This window comes from Rhineura floridana, chromosome 10 (genome assembly GCF_030035675.1).
Source record: "Rhineura floridana isolate rRhiFlo1 chromosome 10, rRhiFlo1.hap2, whole genome shotgun sequence".
In the NCBI taxonomy this organism is placed as follows: Eukaryota; Metazoa; Chordata; class Lepidosauria; order Squamata; family Rhineuridae; genus Rhineura; species Rhineura floridana.
The window spans coordinates 89,409,847-89,422,514 of NC_084489.1; the positions used below are offsets into that span (position 1 = coordinate 89,409,847).

Genomic DNA, 12,668 nt, shown 5'->3' on the forward strand with positions numbered 1-12,668 from the left:
CTGGGCAAGCAAGCAAGGTATAAGCCTTCTCAGAGAAGACTGCCTTAATACTAAAATGTACACCACCTGGAGCTCCTTATTTATTTATTTATTGGATTTATTAGACGCCCATCTGGCAGGCTGTCCCACCACTCTGGGCAACGTACAATAAAAATATATAATACATACACTCAATATAAAAACATATACACAGAAACTAAAACCACAACTAATAACTTCCCCCCTTGGGGGGAAGGTGGGATATAAATGCAATAAATAATTCAGAACACTCTGGTCTCTGGCTTTGCCTACCACCAGCGCGCTGCCTCCCCACGGAAATGAGGCCTGACAGAAAAAGGCTTGCCCATCCCTGCTCTAGAGAGGTGCTGTGAGATGACCATGTTCTCCATAGTCAGTCCCTCCAATATACATGTTACTCTAGCCAAAAATTAACTTTTCCCTGTAATGGGCTAATTCACTGGAACCTCCTCTGTGTGAGCCCAGTTGAACTGGAGCTTGCACAGGAGCTGACATTCCTGCTGGATTGCTCCAACTATAATTTTAGGCATGGAAATAACATGCTGAGGATGGCAATGCTATCCTGAAACAATTCCTAAAACATCACTCAATGTGTTCCTGAACATTCCATTCCTGGAAGCCTGGGGTAAGCTACAGAGATTTGTGATTATTCTTCAGAAGTATCAGGTTCCGACTTCTGTTGGGAGGCTTGGATGCAAAAACCCAACTCTGGCAATGAGAATAGATTAAGTAAATTAAGTGCATTTATGCACATTTTCTTAATTGCCATAATTTATAGACCCAGGACTGAACGTCTTGGCACAGGGTAAACAGTCCTAAGTAATTGCCACTCAACACCTCCACTCAGCCTGTAAAACAAGTTAATTAGATATATAAAACTCTCAGCAATCAATTAGAAAAGCATCTCGAGACAATGACTTGTTGGTGGGTAGTTTAGCTAAGCTCCCCCTAGTTTGTCCCTCCGTGTTCATAAGGAGGTTTCATATTATGCTTGCAACAAAATATCATGGTCATCATGAAGGTGCCTGTGGAAACTCACCTAAGTGAAGCCCTCTGCTGCCCTATCAGTGCCGAATGACCCTCTGCTAAACTCTCACCCACCCCCAAGCCTTCCCGTCTCCTGGGTAAGGTTTGGGCCATTCTCCCTTAGCAGAGAAGGTGAAAAATAGAAGCACCTCTCATCATTAGCCAACCCTTCACTGACCCAATCCATCGCCAGTCTATTCTTTGCCCGCAATATGCCTGAGCAGCAGAAGCACATGCCTCAATGGAGAGGGCCTGTCTCCTCCACCTGCTTTTGCAGCACGAGGGAGGCCTACCAGGGCTGTGGAGTCAGTACGCCAGACCTTCGACTCTGACTCCTCTATTTTTCTACTGTCCAACTCAGACTCCTTCATAAATGGCAAATGTATATCAGCCCCAGGGATTGGGCTCGTGGGAGTTGTAGTTCAAAAAAGTAACTCTTCCAAGCTCTGGATTCACATGGTGGTGATGAAATGCCTTGTGCTACCATTTTGCTCCTAAAAAAACCCGCCTTGGACCCCGACAATTTTGACAACTATAGACCGGTAGCAAATGTTCCTTTTCTGGGCAAGGTCCTAGAGCGTGTGGTCGCTCGCCAGCTCCAGGCTCTTTTGGATGAAACTGATTATCTGGATCCATTTCAATCGAGCTTTCGGCCGGGGTTTGGTACAGAAACGGCCTTGGTCGCCCTGTATGATGACCTATGTCGGGAGAAGGACAGAGGGAGTGTAACTCTGTTGGTTCTCCTTGATCTCTCAGCGGCTTTTGATACCATCGACCATGGTATCCTTCTGGGGCGACTTGCAGATTTAGGAGTTGGAGGCACTGCTTGGCAGTGGCTGTGCTCCTATCTCAAGAACCGTCTCCAGAAGGTGGTGCTTGGGGAGCATTACTTGAGGCCCTGGGTACTCCAATATGGGGTCCCGCAGGGCTCAGTTCTGTCCCCCATGCTCTTTAATATCTATATGAAGCCTCTGGGCGAGGTCATTAGGAGTTTTGGAGTGCGTTTTCAGCAATATGCTGATGATACACAGCTCTATTTCTCCTTTTCATCTTCTTCAGATGAGGCTGTTGATATACTAAACCGCTGCCTGGTCGCGATAATGGTCTGGATGAGAGCTAATAAACTGAGACTCAATCCTGACAAGACTGAGATGCTGTTGGTGGGGGGGCCCTCTGCCCAGATGGTTGATGTCCGACCTGCCCTAGATGGGGTTACACTCCCCCTAAAGGAGCAGGTCCGTAGTTTGGGGATCTTGTTAGATCCGCTCCTGTCTCTAGAGGCTCAGGTAGCCTCGGTGGCACGGAATGCGTTCTACCAGCTTTGGCTGGTAGCCCAACTACGACCCTATCTGGACAGGGAGAACCTTGCCACAGTTATCCATGCTCTGGTAACCTCTAGATTGGATTACTGTAATGCACTCTATGTAGGGTTACCTTTGAAGACGGTTCGGAAACTTCAGCTGGTGCAGAATGCTGCGGCCAGAGTTCTTACTCGGACTAAAAGATCTGATCATATAACACCTGTCCTGGCCCAACTGCACTGGCTACCAATACGTTTCTGGGCCAGATTCAAAGTGTTGGTTCTTACCTATAAAGCCCTTAACGGCACCGGACCGCAATACCTGATGGAACGCCTCTCCCACTATGAACCTACCCATTCGCTGCGCTCAACGTCGAAGGCCCTTCTCCGGGTTCCAACTCATACGGAGGCCCGGAGAGTAATAACGAGATCTAGGGCCTTCTCGGTGGTGGCCCCCGAATTATGGAATGCCCTTCCTGACGAGATACGCCTGGCGCCTTCTTTGATATCTTTTCGGCGCCAGGTAAAGACCTACCTCTTTGCCCAGGCATTTTAATCTTAGTTTTTAATTTTAATGTTGTAGTTAATTAATTGTAACTTTTATCAATTTTGTCTTAACCTGTTTTAATGTGTTTTTATACTTACTTGCTGTAATCCACATTCGCTGGTTTTAAATGTGGTTTTATCATGCTGTACACCGCCCTGAGAGCCTGTTGCTATAGGGCGGTTTAAAAGTGCAAATAATAAATAAATAAATAATAAATAAAATTTTACTACAGTAAATTTGTTATTACTAGTTAATATACATTTGCCATTTAGGAAGGAGTCGGTACATTGCTACCGACTCTGACTCCACAGCCCTGAGGCCTACGACAAAAGAACCGCCCCAAGCCATTCTCTCGGGTTGCCTGGTGCTGCAGCTGGCTCCTGATATTCCACCGATCCAAACAGGGTTGTGGGGAACATAATCCCACATGGGCTTCCCCAAGCACCTTGGAGGATGCGTGTGACAGAGGCCCTGGAGTGAGGTTGTTTGGCAAGAGGAAACATCCACGTCTGAAGAGATGTAGAGCAGCATCCGCCACAGCTCAAACCTGTCGCGCTCCACGGAAACAAACCTGCAGGCTATTTCTTTATGCTTTGTTAACAGAAACAATCTGCATCCCATGTATTATTGCTGTGGCCAAGGAAAAGCGAATTTCCACTATCTGTATCTGCAGATAGTGGGAGGAGGAAAGGGAAACCCTGTGGTTCAGCATCCAGTACAAATGAACCCTGTTCAGGAGTTGTCCCTCCATGCAACGTTGATCACGTGGGGAAGACAGCAGGGATAAGTACATTCGTCCTTCTGTCACTGTCATATTCGTAGCTGTCCTTGATGAGTTGGAGAATGAACGTCTGTATCAGGGAGCTTGCTCCAATTGCTTAGGCTCTGTATGATAGCACTCTTCAAGTACATGAAAGGTTGTCACATAGAGGAGGGCCAGGATCTCTTCTCGATCGTCCCAGAGTGCAGGACACGGAATAATGGGCTCAAGTTGCAGGAAGCCAGATTTCAACTGGACATCAGGAAAAACTTCCTAACCGTTAGAGCCATACGACAATGGAACCAATGACCTAGAGAGGTGGTGGGCTCTCTGACACTGGAGGCCTTCAAGAGGCAGCTGGACAGCCATCTGTCCAGAATGCTTTGATTTGGATTCCTGCATTGAGCAGTGAAGACTTGATGGCTTTATAGGCCCCTTCCAACTCTACTATTCAATGATTCTATGCATTTCAGAACACTGATTTTTAAATGTTAGCAGAGGGCTCCATAGTTCAGTGGCTGAGCACAAGCAAAGGAGCTCTGGCTGAAATGCCAGGCATCGCCTCTTGAAACACAGATCTCAGCTCACAGACCTGGGGGAAAAGCTCGAGACCTTGGACAATACTGGGGTAGAATTACCAGTGGTCTGATTCTACGTCAGGCAGTTCCATAGCTATTGGAACAATGTTATCTGCTAGCCAGCCGGGAGCTACTCACACCTTCAGATGAGACACAGAAGGAATAGGAAAACAGAAAGACAGTTAACTCGATGTTCACAAGGGTGTGGAGCCCAGAGGTTTGAGGGCCAGTGTTGGACATTGCTGCAGCATGACTGAAATTCTCTGTTCTCCCAGTCAGGGACAGTGGGTGGCACGGTTGCCACTCTCATATGCAACTGGGGGTGAGAAGTTTACCGTAATCTGTGTGGGCGACAGAGACCGACGGATACTAGGAGGAAGAGAGCAGCAACCTATAAACTTGATTATTTCAAGGAAGTATGGTCAGTTTAGAAAGGCAGCAAATTAGTCTGAAGTGGAGAAAATGCTGAGAAACTACAGTTCGGGACGACGCAAAGTAGCTGAATGTTCATCAGTCTAATTGCAAGCTCCTGTTTCCCTTGCCTGGTGCTGCCTGCGGACATGTTAAAGTAGATAATGCAACCTACAAACAGAACAGCTTGTTGCAGTGTAAGCACTGTGGCATTTTGGTCTTAGTAGGAGACTGAATCCAAGGATGTATTCACCATGGTGCTCAGTAATAGAATTTTACAGCTGTGTCAAAATACAATCTGCTTTATTGAGTGTGCAGAAGATGGAAGGAATTATGTCCTAATTACTCTGAAGTTTCATACCAAAAGCAGTATTTCTCCCTCTAGGATCACTGTCTATGGTGTTGTGTTGTACAATCTGCTTTTATGTAGGATGTATGACCCCTACACTTGACACCAAAGTCAGGATCATTCAGACCATGGTATTCCCAATCTGCGCCAGGTCAAGACTTTCCTCTTCTTCCAGGCATTTTAGCATGTGTTTTATATTGTTTCAAAATTTTTAAATTATGTTTTAAATTGTTTTTTTAAAGATGTATTTTAAATTGTATTTGTTTTTAGTTACTGTAAACCACCCAGAGAGCTTCGGCTATGGGGCGGTATACAAGTATAATAAATAAATAAATAAATCATACTTTGGACGCATCATGAGAAGACCTGATTCACTAGAAAAGACAATCATGCTGGGGGAAACAGAAGGGAGTAGAAAAAAAGGAAGGCCAAAGAAGAGATGGATTGATTCCATAAAGGAAGCCACAGACCTGAACTTCCAAGATCTGAACAGGGTGGTTCATGACAGATGCTCTTGGAGGTCACTGATTCATAGGGTCGCCATAAGTCGTAGTCGACTTGAAGGCACATAACAACAACAACATGACCCCTAATTTACTGTTTCTTGAACTTGCACCTATCATATACAGATCCAAGCAAGTGTGGCATTTCAATCATTATTCTAAACTGGGAGGGGAATAACGTTCAAACTCTAAACATAAATAAAAAACATCATACTGTAAAAGACTGCCTTGGAAATAAATATGGCATTTTACAAGGCAGCCAAAAGCTTCAAGAGGAAAAGCTTGCCTCTTTAACACACTTTTAACATCTCTCGGATCCTCAACAGTTGTATTAAGGGTGACTCCAACTTCCACATCAATGTCAAGCATTTCACTTTCCTCGACTCCATGAATGGTGGAGGCAATAATGACCGCCTGGAGAGGTTAGGTATGGGGGGCACTGTATTGCAGTGGTTCCATTCCTTCCTCTCTGGTAGGTACCAAAGAGTGGCATTGGAGGATGAGGTTTTGGATCCTTGGCCTCTCACTTGTGGGGTGCCACAGGGTTCCATCCTCTCCCCGATGCTGTTCAACATCTATATAAAGCCGCTGGGGGCAATCATCAGGAGATTTGGGCTGCAATGTCATCATTTAAATCTTCACCGAGGTTGGCTGTAGAAACCCTGTCCAAGTGCCTGGAGTCGGTGAGTGGCTGGATGGGAAGGAATAAACTGAAGCTGAACCCTGACAAAACCGAGGTACTGTTTGTGGGAGACAAGGGAAGGCTGGGGGATGTGGACCTGGTGCTCAATGGGGTATGATTGCCCCTGAAAGACCAGGTCCGCAGCCTGGGGGTCATTCTTGACTCCCAGCTGACCATGGAAGCTCAAGTCTCGGCTGTGAGCCGGGCGGCGCTGTATCAACTCCATCTGATACGGAGGCTGCGCCCCTACCTTCCCAACCATCTGCTCCCACCGGTAGTACATGGCCTGGTCACCTCTCGCCTAGACTACCGTAATGCGCTCTACGTGGGGTTACCCTTGAAAACGGTCCAGAAGCTGCAACTGGTACAGAATGCGGCGGCTCGTCTGATTAAAGGCAGCCGCCGGCAAGATCACATCACTCCAGTGCTGAAGGAGTTGCATTGGCTACCGGTTGTTTACCGGGCCCAATTCAAGGTGTTGGTTTTGACCTTTAAAACCCTACACGGTTTTAGCCCAGTCTATCTGAAGGAGCGCCTCCAGCATCGGCAGGGATGCCGCTCAACAAGATCAGCCTCAGAAGACCTTCTCTCGATCCCACCGGTTAAAACAGCTAGACTGGCGAGGACCAGAGGGAGGGCCTTTTCAATAGTGGCCCCCACCCTGTGGAACTCTCTCCCAAATGATCTCCGCCATGCCCCTTCGATGATGAGCTTCCGCCGGGCCTTGAAGACCTGGCTCTTCAGGCGGCTTTTGGGGTGGGTTAGGTTTTTACTGTTATGGTTTTAAATTTTAACATTTTAATGTATTGTTTTTTATCTTGTACGTCGCCCAGAGTGGCTGGACAACCAGCCAGATGGGCGACTAATAAATTAAATATTATTATTATTTTATTATTACAAGGTACGAGTTGTCATGTGACTCTTAAGAGTTCACAAGTGCATACTGGCATTTTCATCACCAAAAAAATGAATGGGGTGACTTATGTTACAAGCCCAAACTCTTATTCTGCCCCCTCCTACCAACCACAAAATATGGCAAGTCATGCTCTACTATGTGGTAAGTTAAAGAAATGTGTACCTTTCCTTCAGTTATGTTTACCGGTAGCTGACGTAAAAGCAAATTAGAGGCAAGCATCATGGGCAGAAGGATCTGTTGGTAACCCTTGGGACTTACCAAGTTTCTCTGGCTCATCTGGAGCAGTTCCAGCAATGCAGCTGCTCTCTAGCCCATAAGAGGGATCTACTTTCCCAGAGACTCTGGCTGCCTCCTGCACTTTCTTGACATGGGCCTCAACCAGTTCCAGTGGCACCTCCTCTCGGACCCGGGAAAATTCCTCTGTCAAAGAGGTAAAAAGCAAAGCAAAATAAAACTTAAAAAGCTTGCACTGAAGCACCAATAAAAGAGAGAAATCTTCAATATGTCCCTGCTGGATGATCTGATTGCACATTTTACTGTTGTAGCTGCCATTGTTTATTGAACATTTATTTTGCAAGAGAGCTGTGAGTCAGAAAGCAAAGAACAGGAGCGGGATAAGGGGACAAAAGGAGCTGGACAAATTAACAAAGAGCAGAACAAAGGGAGATGTGGGGAAAGGCCAGTGCAGAGAGAGGACCCCAAAATTAATGACCAAAAGCTTGAAGCAGAAAGCAACAGGGAAGCAGCACAAGCCCCGACAGAAGAGGCATGAAGAGCGACATAAAAAGGAAGGTAATTTTAGCACCAGCATTTTGAAGTGACTGATCAGAAAGATGACAGGTAGAGAAAAGCCTTTGGGTGAGGCTGCCTGCAGTTCCTGCCGGAAAGGAAAAGTCATTTCCAAGTTCTTAGAAAAAACATTACACACAGCCCTAAACTCTCATGTACGTATTATTATTGTAGAGCAATTAATAATAGAAAGGCTATTCTATTCACAGATCTTCAGTGGAGCATCTTGGGAAGAGCTGCATGAAAACAAAGTCAACACTGGGAGCAGACAGCGGAACCAGAACCATTCATATAGCTGAGCAAGGCCCTTATATCAGCAAGTTATCTGTTGAGCTACATCAAATGACAAATTAATGCTCGACATTTAGGTACTACTTTGCTCAGGCAGTGCTTGACTGACATTAACCAATTAAAGGTAAGTGATAGGAGGCCACAGACTGCAGGAAACAGGAAAGCAGATTTCAATCTGCTTCGCTGAATAGGTCTGCCAGCCTATGTGCAGCATCAGGATTTTTCCAGCCTATGTGCAGCAACCTTCTAAATGCCAGTATCTCTTCCGGCGATTCCTAAGTACTTTTGGTGAATTTACAAGGGAAAACCAAAGAGAGAGAGTGGCGGATTTTCTTTAAGGCTAAGTCAGCACCAAGCATGAAACTAAGACCTTCTCAGACAAGACTGAACCAGTGGGTTGGAGGGAAGGTGACACCATACCTAAAGCTGCCTTAGCAGCAGCAGACGCCACCCGGGGATCCACGACAGATGCCAGAAAAGCCACTGTGCTCATCACTGGGTTTCCAGACTGGCTGAACGGCACTGGCTGGTAAGCCAAAGGGCCCAGCGAGGCATCAGAGTTCTCCAAGTAAGGGTCCTCAATGGGAAGCCTAAGGAAGTGGAGGATGCATTCATCTTGGGTGCGGCTTCCAACATGCTCAGAAACTTTATTCCAGTCATCTTTGTACATCTCCAAAGCCTTAAAAACAGAGGGGAAATCAAGTTTTAAAGAGACTCACAAACAAAAACACACCACTGGTGCAACCGTAGTTGCTTCACAAACTTGTAGCTGTAATGAAACCAGGAGAAGAGCAGAAACTAAACGCTTGTTCAGATAATAAAAACAATTCACAGTTCTGTTAAAATTAGAAACAGGTGTTTAGTAAGAGGTCCACGTGCTCGCTCTTTTTAAAACTGCATTTTGAAGAGATTTTCTCCAGTTTTCCTACAGAATAAAAACCTATAGCAAATGTATACAAAAAGAATAAATTAAAAGAACTGAGTATGGTAGCAGTATATATTTCAGGAAGGTGAGTGGTAACAGAGGCAGCTGCAGAGCAAGTTACAAGTGTTAAAGTAATCTGGTCATCTGACCAAAACAGCACATTCTGGCACTATGTTTAACAGAAGGATTCTTTTATCATAGGGAATAAATGGGAACAGTCTTTCAGTAGAGCAGTCACTCAGAGCAAGCCAAACCATTGGAGAAATGCATTTATGATCTGAGCTTGTTCCTAAGTTCCACTATCCACAGTCATAAGAACAGTCTTCTGGATCAGGCCAGCGGTCCATCGAGTCGAACATCTTGTCCTCACAGAGGCCAATGATACCCCCATGGGAAGCCCGCAAACAGGATCTGAGCACAACAGCATGCTTCCCCCCTCCCCACGGCTTCCAGCAACTGGTATTCAGAAGCATACTACCTCTGACTGTGGAGAGCATAGCTATAGTGGCCAGTAGCCTTTGATACTGTTATCCTCCATGAATTTGACTAGTCTTCTTTTAAAGCCATCCAAGTTGGTGGCCATCACTGCATCCCCTGGAACAGAGTTCCACAGCTTAAGTATGTGTGAAGACGTTCTGAATCTTCCAGCATTCAGCTTCACTGGATGTCCACGAGTTCTAGCATTATGAGAGAGGGAGAAAAGATTTTCTCTATCCACTTTCTCCATGCCATGCGCAATTTTATACACTTCTATCCTGTTGCCTGTGCGTCACCTTTTCTCTAAACCCCAATGTCTTTTTCCTGGTCAGTCACTACCAGTTCAGACCCCACGTGCTTGTGAAATTAAGATTTTTTTGCCCTAGCATGCATCACTTTACATTTGCTCACATTAAATTGCATTTGCCATTTTGCCGCTCTTTCATTCACTTTGGAGAGGTCCTTCTGGAGCTCTTCACAATCACTTTTTTGTTTTAACAACCCTGAACAATTTTGTATCATCACCAAACTTGGCCATCTCACTTCTCACCCCTAACTCTAGATCCTTTATGAACAAGTTAAAAACCACAGGAGGTCCCAATACTGAACCGTGGGGGATGGCACTTTCTGTATGCCTCCAGCGGGAGAACTGTCCACTTATTCCTACTTCCTGCTTCCTGATGCTTAACCTGATCCACAAGAGGAAAATATATGCAGTCTTTGGTACTTTTGGACCATCACTGATCTCGCTTCCAGTCTAGTCACCAGCTATCACTCTTAGGTGTTTTAATTACCCTTTTAAAAAAACTATTTTTATTGATTTTGCTGCCATATTCATAATACAGACCAATGACTTAAGATTACCCTCGACTATCTTTCTGATCTAGCCTGTATTGACCTTTCTTTAGGTGTAAACTGATGCTCTTAGGGTTGCTAACCTCACTTCCTGCTTCCTCCTCCTCCTCCGTCATCTGTATCCTGGGGGAGGAGACACCTTCTCTCTCTCTCTCCCCCCCCCCAGCAACAGAGAGCAAAGAGCAAGCATGACTCTTTGCAACCCCAACTGAGTGAGCCTGAACTAGGAATTCTTTTCTATTAAGTATGTCTTTCCTGTAATAAACCAAGCTTCTTATTCTCCTAAGGCTAGAATCTCAGAGCAACTATATCCAAGGCCTGCTTCTTCAGGTAAGATTCACACACAAACACACAGCTCAGCTCCTGGTGCTGTTCTGCTGCTCTGCCAGTAGAAAGTAACTGCATGGCCTAGTGATCTCTTCTACAAAACTGTGGCAGGTTTCTAAGAGGACAGAGGTCCAAGGCATTATTTCTGCGAAGTCACTACTACCACTACTATTACTACTACTACAATGACGACGGTAGAAAGGGGAGATTAAACTTGTGGCCGAAGAGGGAATCCACTCCCAGAGCCAAGATGCAAAGTGAGAAGCAATCAGGGAAGATCCAGAAAGAAAGAAATTGATGGAAGGTAGAATTGAAAATTGAAGAAATGGAATAAATAAAAGCAATTGCAACATAGTGGATGACTAATTTACAGGACAGCTGAAGTTTTGTGTGGCTGAATTATTTCTTCCAGCTTGTTTTTTCTTCACATTTGGGATTATGGCATCCAGAATTAGTTGTAGGACTTAATATAAGTATCTAGAGGAAGGGTGTCTTAAGGAATCCTATTTCTATCTTCCACCTGAAATAGAACAGATCCTCTGTTCCTAGAAAATGTTCAGAAGGGAAACGAAAAGCTAACTACAGGCATACCCTGCTTTAACATACGCAATGGGACTGGAGCGTGTATGTAAAGTGAAAATGTACTTAAAGTGAAGCAATTATCTATGCATGTCCTGCACTGCAATAGCCACTAGATGGCAGCGGCGTCATGCCATTAAGTGTCTGTTATTGCAAAGCGCGCGTACGTTAAAGTGGGGTATGGGGGAGTATGGAGCATGTAAATTATAGCGAGGCGACTTTAAGTGAAGCGACTTTAAGCGGGGCATGCCTGTAGTCATCCTTGAGGTGAGGGAGGGAGCAAGGAAAAGAGCTGAGTGCAAATGTTTTCATCAATGTTTATAAATAAATAGAAAGGAAAGTCAGCATGCCTGACGAAGGTATTGAAGGCTACAAACACGAATAACTGCGAGGAAGCCCAGTGAAAAATCAGTGGACTTCAGCAGGCTCTCCTTTGGGCTGCAATGCAACGCACAAAATATGACCTCTGATTCTTCCCTCCCATATAGAGAAAAGAAACCCAAAAGTTTATGTGAAAGCAACTGCTGACAATTTATTTGATTACCTGAGCTTTCTACATCAGTCACTGTGTCCAACTGTTCTACTAAATCCAATGTCACCTTGTTCATTCCACTTGGAAGCGGCCAGACTTTCATTCCTATCACAAGAAGCAATTCTAGTTCCAGGGACTGGAACTCTATAATAAAGACACCAAATTTCACAACTGGAACAAATTAGGCGTATGTGCACGCTTTATGTCATTGGCACAATTTCTCCTGAGATTTATTTGGTGTGCTTGGAAGGGCTGGGCTGGGGTGGAGCTTTTTACATTATGTAGCAGCAAATCTGGGTTACCACCAAATGTACACGTAGTAGGCAGCTCTGGCCAATCCCAGATTCATTAACACACCCATTGGCTACAAATGCTAGCAAACACATTTGTTGCAATTATACTTTACACCTGCACTTTAAAATGTGTGAAGCGGCTCTAAAAAGGAATAAATGTGTGAACTGAGAAAAAAAAATAGCCTTGTGAAAGCAAAGAGTCAGCGACTTAGAAAAAGAAACTGGGAAAGAACTGACATTTGTGCCAAATCGGATTTTATTTCTTCCATGTTTTTAACAAATACTCAGGTTCAGACAGCAACTAGGAAGGCTAGAAGCCCACTGGATATGGGCAGAGGTCATAAATGAGGGAGGGGGCTTCCAACCTGGATTCTACTCCATGCCACACTAATTCTGCCTCTTTATCAATCAGATGCCACATACACATACAAGTTTTCCCCCATGCCAACGTTCATTTCAGCACTGTTTTACTGCTTGTTTTCTATTCAGCCAATAAAGTTTTACTTTTGT

At 45.0% G+C, this 12,668-nt stretch overlaps 1 protein-coding gene across 2 annotated transcripts in view; it reads right to left on the reverse strand.

The window, feature by feature from the left end:
* SMARCC1 (SWI/SNF related, matrix associated, actin dependent regulator of chromatin subfamily c member 1) overlaps positions 1–12,668 on the reverse strand; it is a 135,161-nt gene that overhangs the window by 39,435 nt on the left and 83,058 nt on the right. For both annotated transcript variants that reach the window (XM_061586163.1, XM_061586162.1), the window contains exons 20-21: positions 8,591–8,849; positions 7,349–7,510 (exon numbers count right to left, since the gene is read on the reverse strand). In XM_061586163.1, coding sequence (XP_061442147.1) covers positions 7,349–7,510; positions 8,591–8,849 — 421 coding nt within the window. The remainder of the gene's footprint in view (positions 1–7,348; positions 7,511–8,590; positions 8,850–12,668) is intronic.